Genomic DNA, 19,558 nt, shown 5'->3' with positions numbered 1-19,558 from the left:
AACAGAGCAGGGATCTCTTCTCCTTAACAGAAGGGATCAAAATTTGGGATTTCAGTCCTGCCAAGTTAAAAGTGTTTCGCAAACACTTTGAGCTTTCTACAGACCTGGACTAGAAGAAATACAAGCCTCCACATGTTCAAGATGATCAGCCAGTAATTTAACTGCCTTCCACTATTATTAGAATGAAGACAGCCATCCAGGTTAATGGTGGGCACTTATTATACTTAAAAATATTATTCAGTTCTATTATTTCAAGAAGACTTATAAAGTGTGAAAAGAATCTAAAAAAGAATGAATATATGTATAACTGAATCATTTTTCTGTACACCTGAAACTAACACAACATGGTAAATCAAGTATACACCAATACAATTTAAACAAAAAAAAAGAAGACTTACAAAGCATAGAATTGGTAGGTGGTAGACAGGGTAAAATGGCTACTAGCACAGAGTGAATGAAAGAAAAAAGCCACTGGCTCCCAGTCTAGAGTAAGAGAATGTGTTAAACAGACATAATAAGCTTTAAAATATTATAAAACATGAATTTATTTACAAACAAAATGAAACTATAATATTTGAACAAACTTTTTAAAAAGGTCTATCTTTCATTCTTATAAAGAACAGGATTACTTAAAAATCAGTTTTAAATGACATGAACCACAACATAATTTTAGAAGTAAAAAACATTTTACAGAATGGTATCTGACAAAAACAAAACTTAAAAGCATCTAGAATATATATTGATAGAGTTTTTTAAAAGATCAAACTTTTCCAGTCACATTGTTTTGAAAAATTCCGAAGTATGCCATGTTTAACCAACAGTTTGCTTCCAAATAGGAGTCTCCTTGGAGAAACTAAGTATCAATTTTCAAACAACTATGCTCCCCCATTTGGTTGCTGGAATCATTCCGATTAAAACACAGATCTTTACTTCCATGTAAATTAATATGGCTAAAGACGCCAATCCTGAGTTGTTTTCTTTTTTCTCCATTAAATTCACTAGTACACATACATATCACTTTGAAGCACCATCAAAAAGAGAAATGGAAGACACAATAGCAGATGGAAGATTATCTGCCTCTGGAAGAGCCAAAATTAACGCAGACTTCATTTTCCTGATCTATAAAGGAGTATAACCACATCCTCCATGATTATTTCTCTTTCTAAAATGCTACATATTTGAAGGCAGACTTTGTGCCCTTCCTCCTGTCCCCTACATCCCCCCACCAATTGACAGTAATTAACATGGATTCTGGAGTCGGCTTGCCCAGGTTTGAATCCCAGCTCAGCCAGTTATTTTGTGATCTTGGACAAAATACTTAAACTCTACTCAGTTTCCTAATGTGTAGAGTGGGGATATTAACAACAGTACTGATCCACAGAGTTGTTATGAGGCATAAACAAGATAATGTGGGTAAAGCACTTAAAACAGTGACTGATACAATGTATATAAGTTTTCAAATCTGTCTTCACCATCATTCACTGCTTATGGGAAGAGATCTTGACTATGCCATATGAAGAAAAGAATGTCATATGGGAAGATATATTAGGTTAAATCACCAAATATATGAATACAAAACACAAAAATTACTTTTTAAACATTTACCTTAGCTTCATACAATTCGGGAAACATTTTAAAAAATATTTTAATAAACAGACATGGATGCTATAAAATACTTTGTGGACCAAAACTTAAAACTCTAGAGAAAAGTTAACTCAGACAATAAGTTTAAGTACAAAAACACCTGGAAATGTAGCACAGTATCACCACCTAGTGGATACTGCATTAAAAAATCTTACAGATGGTGCTTGCCCTACTTATTTGTAAGGCGAAAAGCCTTTTCAAATAAAAGCACATTCTGTTTACGAATGTAACGGGTATTACAAAATAGAAAATAAATTATTTTAATAGCAGTACTGTCCAGCACTATAGCTAAAATACCTCATACTAAGTCTGTATCTCGAATTTGTTTCTAAAACAAGGGAACAGAGTTAAAAGTAGTTTTTTTTTTTCAGAAATTTAAAATGTCAGTCACCATACAAGCCACCAGATATACTTCACCATGACTTCGCAATTAATGCAGAAAATATTACCCATAAAAAACTTAGGAATTTCAAAGCACAGTGTTGTAAGGTATCTTAAAAAGCCATTTTATTCTACCTACTTGCTATCTGAATCTCTTCTGAAGCATCCTTGATAAACAGAATCTTGGCTCCAGAAAGTATAGGTAAACTTACTTTTTTTCTGGGCCCGTTCCCCTGCAGAGACTAAACAATTAGAAAATGTATGTTTTTCATGAGTTGAAATCTGTTGGCCTTTGATTTACAGGTGTGAATAGTCCAATCCTTCCAAAGAATTATTCCTCAACTATGAGATCTTACAAAGTTATGGGATCTCTGCTCTTCCAAGTTAAACATCTATATATTCTTTTAGCTATTTCTCTTCAACAGAACTATAAACACTCATCATCTGTTCATGCTCCTTTAAATAGTTCTATCATTTCTAAAAATGACTGCATCCAATATAAAAAATAATATGCCATGAATGGTCTGGCTATTGAAGAGCAAGGACAGATTACCACCTCTCTCTCCATATTCTACTTCTCTTAAGGAAAAACTTTCATGGTGAGGCAGAGTAGCAGCCAAAAACTCAAGGCTTGGAAGTCAGACCAATCTGTGTTATTAAGTAGTTGACTGATGCAAGTTACCTGATGTGTTTGACTTTTAGTTTCTCCAGCAGTCAAACAGAAATCAACATCTGCCTCATATAAATAAGATCAAATGAGACAGCATTTGTAAATCAGCCAGTATAATGCCTAGCACACTATAGGTGTTCAATAAATAATAGCAATTATCATTATTACTTTTCCTCCCTCTTCTTCATTTTGCATATGCCATACACACACATATATGGTTCAACTGAACTGAAATGACTTAAGTTTCAGTGAAAAATCAATGCAATGTGTAATATTTTTCTCATCAGAAAAATACAGTATCTCTATTGGTCTGATGGTGGTGCAGAGTTCAAATTAAAGTAATATTAAATTCAACAAATGCTCATTTTTTTAAAAGCACAATATAAGGATATTTTGGATTACTTCACTGTTGCAAAATTTCTTATCCTAGAAATAATTTCCAAATAGTAAAGAATTTAGTGTTGGATTTAGGATATGTGTTAACAAATATATCCTCCATTTATCCATTTTTTATAATTTTCTCAGCTATACAGGTTTTAGTATATTGGAAATGTTGTCTTGTTGTCAACATTTAAATACATTAAAAAGTACCCTAAATAACAGTTATCCCTAAAGTAGCAAAATTCAGCATAAGTAAAACAACATAAACTATTCATAATTGGTTGAAATCTCTTTGCCCTTAAAAGTTTGATAATGATCAAGAATTCTGCTGCTATTATAATGGTAGATAGTAACTTATTTTTCTTATTTTAAATAAACAGCAATAGTTTTGAAATCACATCCCATTAGAAAAACAAAACATATTTTCAAGTAAATACATGTGTAAGTATTAAACACTAGAGTAAATTAAAAATTTTAAAACTAGGTCAGGAAACTTAGGCACAAAAGGGTTTGTCTCATTATCAAATATGTGATTTATTTCCTGAAATTAGTTTATGGTTATATATCATACTTCTTCTAGGATGTTCACTTCATTCCATACTAAAAAAACTTCATTCAGCATACATTTACTCAATATTTATTATATGACATATTTATGAACTTTATGGATATACAGCAGGGGTTGAGTTCTTTTTGAAATAAGGCTAGATGGCACTGACTTAAGATACTATTCTCTTAAGATACTATTCTCATTTGAAGGGAGGACCAAAGGTTAAACCACTTGCTTTATCGAGTCCAAAACCACAATCAAATACAGAACTCCTATGCTTTTTCTAGTCCATGGTTAAGTCATATTTAAATTTCCATTAAAAAAAACTTATTCATATTATTTGCATGATGCTTCTTTCTTGTTTTTAACGAAATTCTAATTATTTTTAAAATAATAAATGCTCTCTAACCTAATGAACTTGCATTGATTTCTTTATAGAAATATTTTACTTGAAAGTGAGCCTAAAGTACTAGTCCACTATTTAGAGGGTACAGATAAAAATTGCGTATCTCTTTTCTTTTCCTTTCCTGGTCGTCAAACAATTATAAAGAAAAAGAAATGTCAAGCCCAGTGGCGGTTGAATTCAAACTAGAAATACACTATATTATTTATTTATTAGAAATAAACTGAATTAAGCCATTTTTATTAAGGTACGTTGTGACAGGCTAAGCACATTCCTGAAATAACTCTAAGAAGAAGGAGGAAGAGACCAGAAAGCTAACATAATTTCTCTTGCCAAAATGACATGCTATGCTTAAACTGAGAAATGACTGTATCAATATTTCCAAATAATTTACATACATAGATGCATTAGAAAAGATTTCTAGGTATCCACTAAAAGAAAATATAAATGTGAGGAAACACAACACATTGGAACCTTCCTAATGCTATATAGAGATAATACTCTGTATCTACAGAATTTCATACAAGGTAGAAAAAGTCCAAAAAGATATATTACTGGGCCTAAAAAACTTACGGACCAAATCTTTTTATGATATTCTTTAAAATAACCCCATTTAGGGCTTCCCTGGTGGCGCAGTGGTTGAGAGTTCGCCTGCCGATGCAGGGAACACGGGTTCATGCCCCGGTCCGGAAAGATCCCACATGCCGCGGAGCGGCTGGGCCCGTGAGCCATGGCCGCTGAGCCTGTGCGTCCGGAGCCTGTGCTCCGCAACGGGAGAGGCCACGACAGTGAGAGGCCCGTGTACCGCAAAAAACAAAAAACAAAAAAACCCCCAAAACCCATTTACAGACTTTAATAACAATAACTGCAAGGCCCCACAGGGTCTCTAGCTTATCAATACTTTTTTTTTTTTTTTTTAAGAATTACCTTCTAATCATTAAGTCTAATTTTTTAAAAAATAATATCAAACATATCTATTTGGTAACTCTTGAAAAAGAGTCAAAACACATATAACTTCAGGATGTTTCTAAAAGCAGCTCTGTAGAGCACCTTTTAATTCACAGCATTCCAAAAGATCTCTTAAAAGGGCAGGGACTCAACACTTAAAAATGAATTAGAACAATGATTCCTTTAATACATGGAGTAGAATAGTTTCCTCCTTCTTGCCAGACTAGAGAGAAAAAGGTTTTTTTTTTGTCTCAGAAATATGCCTAAAAAACAAAAGCCTTGCACCAATGGCATCAGATAAGAAATTTCTTTTTCCTAAATTGCACATTTGGGGCAGAATTTTGACTTCATATCTCCATTATAAAATAATTATTTGAGTGTGCTTTCTTGTCTAATTAAAAAAAAGTTTCGGTAAAAACATTTGTCCTACAGTCACTGTTATAACTAAAGAGTCAATCCACTTTCTAAGCACTAAATAGAGTACAGCTTGGCCCCAAAGAGTGTGTAAAACCAGACTTTGCATTTATTACTCAAGACTACACTTGTATTTTTACCTGTGCATAATTTTATATTGCAAATGAACAGTACCTTCCAAATCCACTCATTATTTAAAACCCAGAGAAAGCATAATCCAACACTTAAGACAGTTCACACAGTTATTGAAAAGTTTACAAATGTAAAACTGGATTAAAAAATGAATTCTAGTTACAGTTCTAAGTTTACATGTCAATGTTAGCATATCCAAATAATACTTCTCTGTTAGGGAATGACAACCCAATGAATGTACTCCAAATAGCAGACACAGAATCCAAAATTAATCCCACCAAATCCTACCCAAGCATTTGTTCCCTAATCTACAAAATAAGACTAGATCAAATAATTTCTAAACTTCCTTTAAATTCTAACGTTTTTTGGATAATGGAATCAAATACCAGTTACTTTTAGTTTTATAATTATGTGACCCTGCAAGTCACTTGTTTTTAACCTCTCTGAAAAGATGCAATTTTATTTAAAATATCTCATCAAAAATTTATTTCCTACAAGTTTTATGAAATTTATTGTAAAATCTCCTTTGGTAACTTTGGTGGGTTAAAAAGTGCCCCACAAAAAGATAGGTCAACTTGGAACCTGTAAATATGACCTTATATGGAAAAAGAGTCTTTGTAGACATAATTAAGTTAAAGATCTGAACACACAATTATCCTGGATTAGGGTGGGCCCTAAATCCACAGACATTGTCCTTGTAAGAGAAAGAAGATGGGAGGAAGGCCATGTGAAGACAAAGGCAGATACTGGAGTGATACATCTATAAACCAAGGAACACCATGGACTGCAGAAGGTAGGAGAGAAGCATGGGATGGATTCTCTTTTACAGCCTCCAAAAGCAACCAACACTGCTGACATCTTAATTTTAGGCTTCCAGCCTCCAGAATTCTGAAATTTTTTTTAAGCCACCAAACTTGTGGTAATTTGTTACGGCAGCCAAAGGAAACTGATAAAGTAGTGTATTTCAGAAAGAAAAGCCCTTTTAAAAGGTATTATTATCAATACAATTTATCTTTGCTCATGATATATTTCATATTAGGAACGGTGAAAGGACTTCATCATTTCTAGATTTTTAATAAAAATCAACAATTTGATTCCTAGATAAACACAGAAAAGCCTCTATTTTACAACATTTACTATCTATGTGAGTCTATTTTACCTTATGATTGAAATTATATTTACTAAAATGCTAAACAACTTTTCAATCAATAATATTACCTAATCATTTGTAAATATTTTTCAAAGACTTTGCTACTTTTTCTGAAGAGAATTAATAAATAAACTTGTATACAAAAAAGTTTCCAAGCTTTTTGAGTGGCCAACAGTATCAAAGAAATATCATGAGATAGCTATGAATAATTTTACTTTCCCATCATTATTCAGGCTTATGGAGCAAGTCTTAAACTTTTCTCAGTTCTTTACCATTTAACTTCCTTGGGTCATAGATAGATAGATAGATAGATATACATATATATATATATATGTATATATATATACATATTTCACATATATATATTTAAAATACATATTTCTGATATTTAAAGCACAAAAAATCTGATGTGATCTGCGGATCACCATGGTGCCTAAAAGAAATTTAAAAATTTCTACGTAGTTTTCATTATGGAAATAGTCTAAATAATAAGTCTATTTTTAGAGTTCAAGATGTTTCTGATATTACCACATAAACCTCTGAATGTCCTGACTATTTGGCCACTGAAAAGTTTTATTCAGAAAGATATAAAAAGTTAGGAAATTCACAACTGCATAGCAACCCAGCTCACAAACAAGTCTGGATGTAGGTGGCAGAGGTATGTTAAGCCTATAAATAACATAGGGTAAAATGAAGTAACGAAATTCTAGCAGTTTCTGAGGTACTATAACGGTGAATAAGCATATGAAAAACATTAAATTCCAGAATATCGACTTTGATTTCAATGAGTCAGCGATACTCCAACCGGCAAATATATAAACTGGAACTAACAAATATTTCACAATTTCATATCTTTGAAAAACTCTTTTCCACACATAGAATGTATAATGTCTATTATCTGCTAGCAAGTATTTATGAGCATAAGTAAATTTCCAAACTAAAAATATGGAGACTAAAGTAATCACAAAAAACTGAATTCTCCGTTTCCAAACTAAGCAAAGAAAAGACCTGATTTTCTTAAGAGACAGTAGGTGAGGAAAGGAAAAAAAGAGAGTAAAAGAGAAAAAGTAGAATAGCTGAGGAAAGTGTAGGCAGGCTTCATGACTACTCCGGTCACCAATAACAATTCCACCATTAACTACCACAAAAGCACAAAACAGAAACATTAGAAGGATGTAGGGCCAAGTCAAAAGGAAAAGCATACTCAAGTTCTTAAAGGACATGGAATAAGCCAAAAGGAACTGAAGAATTTTCCTGAATTCTGAAAATGGTCCTTTAATAGAGGGAAGCTTCTCTTCTTTCTTCTTTTGTAGCTCGGTTTTCCAAGCTTCAGTCAACTTTTGTGCAATGACGTTTCCTGCGCAGAAGATAGCCCAGATGATATTTGTTTGACGAAACATGAAGCCACAAAATCCAAGCAAGGCTGAAGTTTTATGATTTCCATAAAGACACATCAAGTAGGCAAAAAGAGTAAAAAACATGGATCCTGCTTCTGTATAATAAAGGAAGTTAAAAAAATAGAGTGTGGGAAATACTGCTAATGTTAATGTTGACAAGATTCTCTGGATACTTGAGGCAGCCTACAAGAAGAGAAAACATAGTTCACAATAAAACAAATAGGCTGTTTCTGCTGAGCTAATGAACTAAAAAACAAAAAACTGCCTGACTCTTATTCAAAAAAAATATTCAACATTAATGTTATTTCTGGCTTTGCAAAAACACAGTATGTATTTATAAGGGCACTTTCTGATACTTTTTAGTTACACCTAGCAGTTTGGAAAGCAGTAAGACAATACATGTGTGTGTCAAAGCCTACAATACTTTGAATCATTCAACAAATAGTTAAGGAGTTATTGTGTGCAAGACAATGACCTCAGTTCTATGGGGAACACGGAGACAAATGGAACACAGTGCAGGTGGTTCCATTTCAGTGAGCTTATCTTCGTGCCTTCCATAAGCATTCACTTAGCCACCATCACCAATTTCTTTTAAAGATATCCCTTCAAAACTGTGCACTGGGCTTCCCTGGTGGCGCAGTGGTTGAGAGTCCGCCTGCCGATGCAGGGGACGCGGGTTCGTGCCCCGGTCCGGGAAGATCCCACATGCCGCGGAGCGGCTGCGCCTGTGAGCCATGGCCGCTGAGCCTGCGCGTCCGGAGCCTGTGCTCCGCGATGGGAGAGGCCACAGCGGTGAGAGGCCCGCGTACCGCAAAAAAAAAAAAAAAAACAAAACTGTGCACTAGAGAGAATATAAATATGTATATAACATTTATACCACTATACACAATGATCTTACTATTTTATGATGAAATTACAGGGATCTTCCTGAAAACAGTGGGCCTAGTCTAAAGTTTTAGACATCTTCTTTTGGGCTGATAGTCTCAGGTAGAATTTGAAAGTATTCTTATCTCCTTGAATTCTATCATCCAGTTAATCTAAATCACCAAGCCAAACCATGCCATTACCTTGATTAAAATTAAGGGCTGTCCATCACCTATTAGATAAAGTTTAAAATGCTTTCCATGACATAAAAATATATTTGTGACTTCTCCCCTACCTTCTTCTACAGACTTCTGCAGCCTCACGTCCCTGTACTTTATAATCTTATAATTCCAAATAGCAATTCCCTGCATCTTGTTGTTTAATGCCTTTCTACTTTTGCTTATGCTGTTAATCCTGTCAGGATTCATTCCCATCCTACAGTCCTATCTGTCATCAAGATTCAGCTCAGGTACCATCTTCTCTGTGAAGCCTTATCCAATGCCACCCACACCTCTCCCTCCCAGTCAGGGTGCAACAAGTGCTCCTCTGCTCCTTCTCTGTATCCTCATAGCGTTTTATAGCTATTGCTCTCTCATAATTTACACTATTGAAATCATCTCTTTAAGCTAAAAGTAACTATTATAATTAATATTTATTGATTCCTTACTATATACCAGGCAATATTCTAAGCACCTTCCATTTATTAAGCTCTTCTACTCTTTAGAACAGTCCTATGAGGTACAGTCTATATTTTTCCTATTTAACTGACGAAAACAAGGAGTCACTAAGGGGTAACCTGCAAAGTAACACAATTAGTAAGTGGATAGAATTCAAACCCAGGTAATCCACCTCCAAGGCCTGCATTCTTAAATCATAAAAAATTGCTTGGGGGCTTCCCTAGTGGCGCAGTGGTTGAGAGTCCGCCTGCCGATGCAGGGGACTCGGGTTCGTGCCCCGGTCTGGGAAGATCCCACATGCCGCGGAGCGGCTGGACCCGTGAGCCACGGCCGCTGAGCCTGAGTGTCCGGAGTCTGTGCTCCGCAACGGGATAGGCCACAACAGTGAGAGGCCTGCGTATCGCAAAAAAAAAAATAAATAAAAAATAAAAAAAAATTGCTTGGTAACCTCTGTTTCCCCTAATGAAGATATAAGTTTCATAAGAAAAAGACTGTGTCATTTACCTCTGTAATCTCAGCGCTTAGCATACTGAGATATTTACTGAACTGGTTTAATTCATGAAAATTTATAGATTTTATAAATAAATAAGAGTAATTCAAGTATTTAAACACAAGTATCTTCTAAAATGGGGGTAGGGGACTTGCTTTATCTTTACAAAAGATACACAAATATTAAATGTTAAATACATTTTTCACCAAATTTCATAAAACAAATTCACCATAATTGTGGAATTGACTGTACATAAACTTAAATATAATAAATTATTTTGAAAACAAACCTTGTGCCTGGGTTGCACCTTGTGGAGAAGCAAATATAGTAAATAGAAGTTGCCAACACTGAAGAGAAGATTAACAAATCTGAGCATTCCAATGGAGCAGACAACGTGTTCTGACCATCCGAAGATCCAACTGGCAGGTTTGACCACTCCAACTGACAGCAGGTATAAGCCAGGTAATGTAGTAATCATGGGGTCCCACTTAAAAAAAAAGGTCAACAATGAAGCAAAGCAAGAGGTAATACTGATAGGACTGACACAGAGATGTCATCTTTACCAATAATCAGGCATTTTGGGAAGTTATCCTAAGTCACAGTTAAATGAGCAAATCAGATGCCTCCTCTAAAGAAAAGTTTATCTTATGTTTTGTCCCTGTACCTGCTTTGTGATTGTTAAGGTACAAGCAACCAGCAGACAACAACTTAAACTCAGTTTCTATTTTCCAAGATATACTCTTTGGAGGGCCTGTAATTTGGTGATTGAATTGCAAATGCTCCAGTTTTAAAAAGCCTGGAATCACCCTCTGGAACTCGGATGGATTTAGAGAAAAAAATGTTTAAAGAGATTAAAGCACAGGATCCATAATGACAACTACAATGTAGAGAGCCATGAATTGTGCTAAATCCTCTGTATATAATCCTGCAACAAGCTCTATAGTAGATACAATTTTACTGTCATTTTCAGATGAGTAACCTGAAACTCAGAAAATTTCCAAGCGACATGACTAGTAAATAACAGTGCCAAGATTTAAAATCAGGTCTTCTCTAACTATAGACTTTATATTTCTAACCACTACTCTACAATGACTTCACCAGAAGAGAAGGATATGTCTGTTTTTGTACCCATATCTACACAACTATGTAGCCAAATATATACTCAAACATGCTGGCACTTCACTGGTTGCCAGTTTATCTAGTTAACAGAAGGTTGCTAAAAACACCAAGGATGGAATTAATGTAACTTGTCACTTCTTAGTAGCTGAAGATTCCCCCCTCCCCCTCCTATCCGACTCCCAAAATACACAGTGAGATGCTTGACAGGTGAGCTAAAGTGAAATTTTCTGACATTTCCTAGAAGCAATCCAATGCCTCTAATCCCGGGACTGGCAAAGAAAAACTAGGATAGCTTTCATCATTAGCCAAAAAGAGGGGCAGTAACTCAGTTCCCCATTAGTTAATCTCCCAGAGCTTTTCTTGCTAGGAGACAGATCTGCTGTTTATTCATTCATTTAGCAAATATTTTACAGATCTCAGAGACAGGAACAAAAGATTACCCAGTTCCTTTCCTGTTTGGAGTGGAGGGAGCTAAGGATAAAGGTAGGAGAAATTAGAACTGGGGCCAGCTCTTCCCTTTCTAGCCTGTCCGAGGGTGCAGACAGGTTGAGGATCCCACCTGCGAGAGGGAGAAATGGCCCTCACAGTAGCGCTGTGCCTGCGGCAGGTGGAAGATCTCGTCCATGTAGGGCTCTCGCAGCGCCCGGCTGAAAGCAGAGAAAAGGAGGCAGGACACTAAAAAGGTACAGCTCAGGGCTGCCGAGAAATAGTAACCCTCCAGCTGCGCCATTCCTGCCCGCATAGCCAAGAATCTAGTCCTGGAAAATATGTGCTGGATTCTCAGGTCCCCAAAGTCGAGCTTGACATTCGGGCTCGAAATGGGCGCGCAAGGAGGGACTGGCCGGAGGGAACTGAGCATAGCCGGAAGGCAAAGGATGCTGGGAAGAGCGGACCCTGAGCTTCCGGAAGGGTCGGGTCACTGTTTTCCGAGCGAGGAGTTTAGGTAACGCACCGGACCGTTGCCCTGTCAATCACGTTGCGCAGGGCGCACTGAGTGGTCAGAGCAGCCGGAAGGGGCAGACCTCGGGGTATCTGAGGGCGCTGGAGTTGCGCAGCTTGTTGCTTTGAAATGAAAGCCGCTGCTTATCCTGAAGGTCTTTGTTGGCTTTTTTCCTGCTGGTCCCATTTCTCACCAGAAGGTGGCGGCATTTCCACACGTTTGCAATCTCCAAGCTCTAAAAATTTGCACATTCCCCCGCCCAGGTTATTTTTTTCTCTCAAGTGATCTGAATTACTAAAACATTCAGTTCCAAGGCATTTGATTTCATCAACTTTGGAGGGTGGGAGGGGGAGCGTTGGTTGTGGAAGTTTCAGATTAAAACTTGAAGGTCCAGAGAGACCCTTTACTGATGAAGGAACTTTACTAAGTCATTTTTAGATTAAAAGAGAGCTCTTTCAAAATGTCGGTACTCTGAACGAGGATTTATTTACATCATCACTCATAGTGCATTCGGATAGGCAGATCACAGTACTCTACGGGAGTTGAGGAAAGCAGTATTTTAGAAATTGGTGTGTTTTAGTTAAGGAAGGCGTCTCTGTGCCTGTAAGTTTGATTGTTCTTAACATCTCTATTGCAGCGTTCTGTTTTTCCTACTAAATAATAAGCATGAGCATCTTAATGGTTGGCACTATGTATCATTTATATTTGTAGTCCCCAGAATGGCTTTCATATATTAGACACTTACATTCGAAGACTTTTATAGTTTGCGTTGACTTCCCACAATTCCAATATTGGGGGTTGGAGGCTGGAGGTGAGAGAAAGTATTTGAAGAATGCTGGAGATAAATTATGTTTTGTAATTTTACCTTGTGCTAGCAGGCAATGTTTTGTAGAAAAATGATCTCTTGGATAACCTCAGTCACTGTTGTCTTTGGTAGGAATAAATAAAAAATGAGTCAGGATATTTTTAGACTTGCAAACCTCAGGGTTTTCAGTTCAACTCTTTCTCTGGGTCAAAGTTAATTCACACTCTCCAATTTAAGAAACTTTCTCAAATTAAGCTGACTGCCTCTCTATTCAGTCTCTGCAATTTCCTTATTAATAAGAGGGGTATGAAGTGAATATGTGGTGGAATAAGAACATGTATAAACCACTGGAATAAAATCATGTCAGGATCCTACTGTGATACATAGTTTTGTTTCCCCTATTCTCTCCCATTTTATTATTTAGTCCATGCTGTACTTAATCTATTTGAAATCATGTTCAGATGATCTAGGCTTCAAGAGGTTGATATGATCTACAAGTAACTGACTCCAGAACCCATGACTTTCTCAATTATGATATACATACTGTAGGGGCAGAAAAATATCTTTTTCCTCTACTCTTGTTACTGAACTCAGGTCTGGCTGCTTGCAGCCCCAAATCAATACTTGAGAGAAGACAAACGCTGGTAGAAAGGAAAGCTGTTTTTAATCAGAATGGTGGCAGTCTGGGGAGATGGTGGCCTCAGTGTCCCCCCAAAAGAATCTCCAAAGATTCTGCTTGGCCATTAAAGTTTTTAGAGGGAAAAAAGGAAGTAAACTCATTTATCATTGAGATAGGGGGTCAGAGTCATCACCATCCCCCGCTGTGTGCAGGTTAAGGTGCAGGCTTGTCGACTTCTTGTGATTTTTCTTTAAATGCTATCTTGTTCACACAGTTAATTCACGAGTTTACTAAAGGGGAAGCTAGGGAAGAGAGCTGGTCATCTGTTAATTACTTATTCTTCATTTCCACTTCTTTGATCTATGGAAAGAACCAACATCTTAGCAAGGTATTGTGTGATCAAAAGATTTGAAAGGTGTGCTAGGGCCAGAGATGAGTAAAACATGGGGGTGCCTGCTTTATAGTTAGTGTCAAGACAAAAGGGGGCTCCTGCAGAGAGCTCCTTCCTGCCAAAAGCTGCTTACACTCTTCTAAGTTCTCAACTGGGACATCTGTAACAAAAGACAGATTGAGAAGAAAAAAGCATACAAATTTATTTAATATGTTTTATGTGATATGGGAGCCTTCATAAGGAAGCGAAGGTCTCAAGAAATAGTTTAAACCTGAACATTTTTGTGCTAGACTTGATGGAGAGCAGAAAATCATGGAAGGATATGATAGGGCAAAAAACATGAGGTAAGTGTATTAAGCTGAAGGAAACAGCAATGCCAGCTCATTCAGATTCCTCTGGGTCCCTTTGATAGGGACAGAGTAAAGGGACAAAGTGGGTGATTAAATAGTTAATCCCACTAGGGGATCGTAAGTAGAGAAAAAAGTATGGGATACCCCTGTAAGTTAATGATCACTCGAGAAAGCAGGTTTGCTTAACCACAAAACCAAGCAGGCTTGCTTAGCAACAAAACCATGCAACAGAAGCATGAGACATGCCCCCAAATAATAAAACAATGGTGGCATTAGACTAATATTCTGCCCAGTGAGTTCAGTAAGTTAATGATTCCTAGTACATGCTCCTCCGGGCAAACTAAAAACAAAAATATAAGGAAAGGGTGACATTATACTGAAACCTGAGATGATTTACCATTTTTAGTGTATGTTACTGCCTTTTTGTTCATTTCCATTGTGCCAGGACAGTCCTGGCTTGACCATGTAGGGACAAGAAAACTCCCCCACCTGACGTGGAGAAGGAACTGATGATGGAAGCGTGACGCCTACTCAAGAATGAGAAAGAAGGTGGTCTTTTCCCCCACTTCACTTTTCCTTTGATTACAAAACTGTAGTTCACTAAGTTCTTGGGGCGTGGCACCCTCTCCCCTGCCCACTTGTAAGCCTCACAAGCATCCTATTCTAATAAATCACTCTTATTTATCACTTTGCCTCTTGCTGAATTCTTTCTGTGCTGAGACATAAAGAACTGGAGTTCCTCAGAGCCCCCCCGAGGTGCATTTCTGCAGTTTCACCTTCGTCTTCAGAAATAACGATGCTTCTTTCTTCTGAGTACAGGAAGGTCACCTCTCATGTGAGAGTTTTATGACCTACTTCAGGGGAAGGTAAGAATGTCCTTCCTAGGTTTTATAATCTGCTTCATTGGAAGGTCAGATAGTCCTTCCTGCACATCTATTTCTCAAATTCCTTACACTTGAAATATTCAATATGCCAAAGTGCCACATTTTGGACTAGCGTGTCCTGATCTCCTGTCAATACCTGAAAGACTACTGACCTTCCCCTGAAACAGTGGACATTCTTTGAAGGTAGAAGAACAAGGCCAGCCATTCATGCCATGTGTTTCTCTCTGTACTGATTGCCACCAAGACCTTACATTAAATATCTGATCCCACACATCCTTTTAAGATAATTGGAAAGTTTTAAGGAAATAAGGGGTTTTAGAAGTGTTAGTTTCATTAATAATTTACTTGCCTTCATTTTACAGAAGCTGAAGTTAAAATAAGTGGTTTACCTGAAATCATGTAGGAAGTTAGTGGCAGAGCCGTGAAATTAGAACATCAGACCAAAAGTAATAAAATAGCATCATAGACTTATGGCTTAAAATAATCTTCAATTTATACTGAACTGAATGTTTCATTAGTCCCATTAACCTTTTATTTACATTCTATTCCTTTGTGTTTCTATTCACCAAGTGAAAAATACAGGTTTCATTTTTTTAAAAAATTTCCATGGTGAAGACTAATTGCATCAAAATCTGCTGAGGAGCTTTGTGAAAAACTAGGTTCCAGGGTACTATCTCACACCTCTAAATAATAATTTTCACATAATAATCATCAGTGAAAAACATATTACTTAAGAATGCTAAGAAACACTAAAGGCCCAATAGAGGTCTTCATAGAATACTCCACTAGTTTGTTGGTGAATTACTTTTACTGTCTGCAAATTGATGAAGTTGTTGTCACTTGTCTACTTCAGGATTATGACATCTCTCATAACCTATTAATGCTTTTCCAAGGTCTGCCACTAAATCAAGACCTCACATTAACATAGCCATTTCTAGGGATTTTAATGAAGTAAGTTATGTTTTAGTAGATCTACATTTTAAAACTGATCACCATTAACATTCACCTTATATTCTCCATTTTCCATATGTCTTTATTTTGTGAAAAAGTCATCATTAGAATGTGTGGTCCTATCATCATAGATCCTCAATTAAACTTTTTATTTTGTCCTTGTCTTGAATTATGATATAACAAGTTATGGCAAAACGGGCAATTTCTGTTGGAGTTCTAAGGATAGGTAGTGTGTACAAGAAATAAATCTTTGTTGGTATAAGCTATTAAGATTTTGCATTTATTACTGCCATAAAATTCCCTAACAGTGAGTTTCCCCAAATGTTGTAATTCTGATAACTGAAAAATTTATGTAAGTACTATTACTTTGAAGTGATAGTCCAAGTACTATTCTTCTTCTTATTGAGAAGGATAGTACTTTTCCACTTTTTACTGAACTAAAATACTGACCACTTGATAGTCACAGTGATGGTTTACTCACTTTTTGGTGCCAATTTGTTCTAGCTATAGCTGTACCTTGGGCCAAAATCATAGATGGTAACCTCCAAAATGCAAGTATCCTTGAGGTCAATCTCAACATTCCAATTTTAAATAATGTTTAAAATTCATCAATTAATTCATCAATTAATTAAAAAGAAAACACAACACAAAATTTTGGTACTAAAGCTTTAGCCAATATTTTAGCTCTTTACTGAAAATATCTTGGAGATAAGCTGTAAGGTGACCAATCTTCCTGGCTTGCTGGAGACTTCCCAGTTTTAACTTTGCAAGTTACGGGAAATCCTTTGGTCTCAGACAAACAAGGTTGAGTCATCATCTGGAAAGTTATACCACACAACCCAAAGCAAAACTTCCTAAATATTCCTTATAATACTGGTTCTTAAAGTGTGGTCTCTGGACCAGCAGCATAGCATCACATGGGAACCCGTTAGAAGTGCAAATTATTAAGCCCTGTCTTAGACTACTTAAACAGAAGCTCTGGGGAGTGGAGCCTGGCAATCTGTGTTTTAATATTAATTTAATAATCAATTTATGATTCGCTTAAATTCCCAGGTGAACTTGATGCACATTAAAGTTTGAAAACACTGCAGTCCTCTCCTCTACATTGTCCTTGCTTTTCTGTCCACCCATACTGCATCATCCCCTCTCTAGGATTTTTTCTTTGTATTTTTTCATCCTTTTTTCTCATGGAGAAAATTTTGGCCTCTCCAATTCTTCACGTCCAGGATTCCCCCTATGAAAAACACAATGTTCATTGCCAAGCAACATAGAGACTCCTTACTCCTCGGCGGTTGGAGTGAAGAAATTTAAATATTTACAATTTAATATTTTTCTATCATATATATTCATACTCAGAAACATGTAGTTTTTATTTTTAAAAATCTCTATGTGAAGAGGAACTGTCTCTTGTGAAAAAATGAGTAGCTGAAACAATTGTCCTATAGCTTTTGATGCCAGTTAAATGAGAAACATTCCAAGGAAAAGAAATTTCACAAAGGCCTTTGCCCATAAACTATATATAATTTAAGGTCATCATAAATTAATTATTAAAGGAATGGGGTTATTATATCAATAAAATTGCAGTACCATTAAATCAACCAAAGTGAAAAGTTAGAAAGGAAGACATTCACTTAATTTACAATATTAAACTTTTTTGTGTGTGTGTCGTACGCGGGCCTCTCACTGTTGTGGCCTCTCCCGCTGTGGAGCACAGGCTCCGGACGCGCAGGCTCAGCGGCCATGGCTCACGGGCCTAGCCGCTCCGCGGCATGTAGGATCTTCCCGGACCGGGGCACGAACCCTTTTCCCATGCATCGGCAGGCGGACCCTCAACCACTGCGCCACTAGGGAAGCCCAATATTAAACTTTTAATAAACACAATAATATGATTTTACTAATTTTAAAATTTCAGAGTTTGGACTGAAATTTATGATACAAATGTCGTTACTGAAGAGATGCTCATCCAAGTTAATGTGAAATATTGAAGAGGGTTTCACTTTGCTTATTGGTTTTAGATTAGAGTGAGAGGAAGGCATGAGGGCTACCTTATGCTGACCATTTGATGCCCTGCACCAATTGGTAGTTTGGCATATGTTCAATATATTATTCCTCAATTATTTGCATAATATTAATTTAGTGAGAACAGAAAAATCTGAAATTTCATTAAGAAAATTTAAATACAGAAATGCTCATTTAATTCATTTTACTAGGAAAAGTGGAGATATTGTAGGTAGGGGTAGTTCCTGTTCTGTGGTCCCAGTTCTGCTTTCAGGGTTTTTTTTTGTTTTTGTTTTTGTTTTTGGGTTCTTGTCTTGTTTTGTATTGCTTTTCTGAATGAGACAACAAACTATATGAAAGGATTTATAATTATTTAATACATTAAAATGAAATACTACATTGTTTATTACTGTCTCAAAATTTTAGTTTCTGTAACTGCCACATTTTGATGACTGATAATGCATCTGTGCAAACATATTTGAGGTAAGCCTATTTCAATAAGGAAGTGGTTTTTCAAAGTCTTCTTTCCACTAGAGGGTGCTGACAACTTCAGCAAAATCAGGACCAATTTGTTACCTTCCCTAAATTGATTCCAGTAATGTTTTAGCCCTCTTTATTGATTAGCACTCAAATATACGCCTAACAAAACTGTCACTCAGGATGGCTGTGTTTTTAAAGTTCATTATTTTCAATACTAATTCATTACTATTATTTTTGTTTTGAAGATATCTTACAATAATCATATGATCATGCAACAAGTATTGGGGGCATGTGAGAGACTGGAGAGAGCTTGACAGAAATGCATGTGTGCAGAGGTGGATTGGCTGCCACTTGGGGACAAACAAAAAAAATCACACACTTTCCTGGACGCTTCAATTGAGTGAAGTGAAAGCCTTAGTCCTCAGGGGGAAGGTGAGGAGATGTTTGCATTCCAGAACCCAGGCAAAGCTCCATTGCTTCTGGGAAAGGGAGAAAAGGAAAAACTTGTTACTGATGGAGGGGGAAGAAGGACTTTGGGACCAATATCCTGCACTAATTCAAAGAAGAGGTCTGTTGCCACTAGGGGAGAGGCAGGAAACTCTCCTTCCCTCGAGGGCTACCACAAATTCAAGGCTACCATAACATGGAGGAACAGGAACAATGTGAAAACTCACCCATAAGGCTATACAGGGCCTGCTTAACACTGAAGATGGATCAGGAATACTGAACTTACCTCCTCACTTCCCCCATGAGACTAGCACTGAGTGACAAAGCAGTCTGCTGCTGCAATGGGACAAAGGCATGGAGAGAGAAGCCTCTGAAGTGCAGGTTTGCAAAGACTGCTGAAAGTTGAGGGTAGAGCAGGAATATTGAGAGAAAACCTTTGACACCCATGGTCCAATACTCAGCACAAGGTAAAA

At 36.7% G+C, this 19,558-nt stretch overlaps 1 protein-coding gene across 1 annotated transcript; it reads right to left on the bottom strand.

The window, feature by feature from the left end:
• Positions 1-6,732: 6,732 nt before the first annotated feature.
• ALG10 (ALG10 alpha-1,2-glucosyltransferase) lies at positions 6,733-12,060 on the bottom strand. The gene is made up of 3 exons (XM_082666711.1): positions 11,780-12,060; positions 10,391-10,588; positions 6,733-8,253 (listed from the first exon to the last, which is right to left on the bottom strand). Exons 1-3 carry the CDS (start codon positions 11,960-11,962, stop codon positions 7,198-7,200), a joined length of 1,437 nt encoding a protein of 478 aa, XP_082522837.1. The 5' UTR covers positions 11,963-12,060; the 3' UTR covers positions 6,733-7,197.
• Positions 12,061-19,558: the final 7,498 nt, after the last annotated feature.

The sequence above is a fragment of the Grampus griseus genome (assembly GCF_964374135.1).
Source record: "Grampus griseus genome assembly, chromosome: 11".
NCBI classification, from domain to species: Eukaryota; Metazoa; Chordata; class Mammalia; order Artiodactyla; family Delphinidae; genus Grampus; species Grampus griseus.
This window is presented reverse-complemented; position numbering and strand designations above follow the sequence as displayed.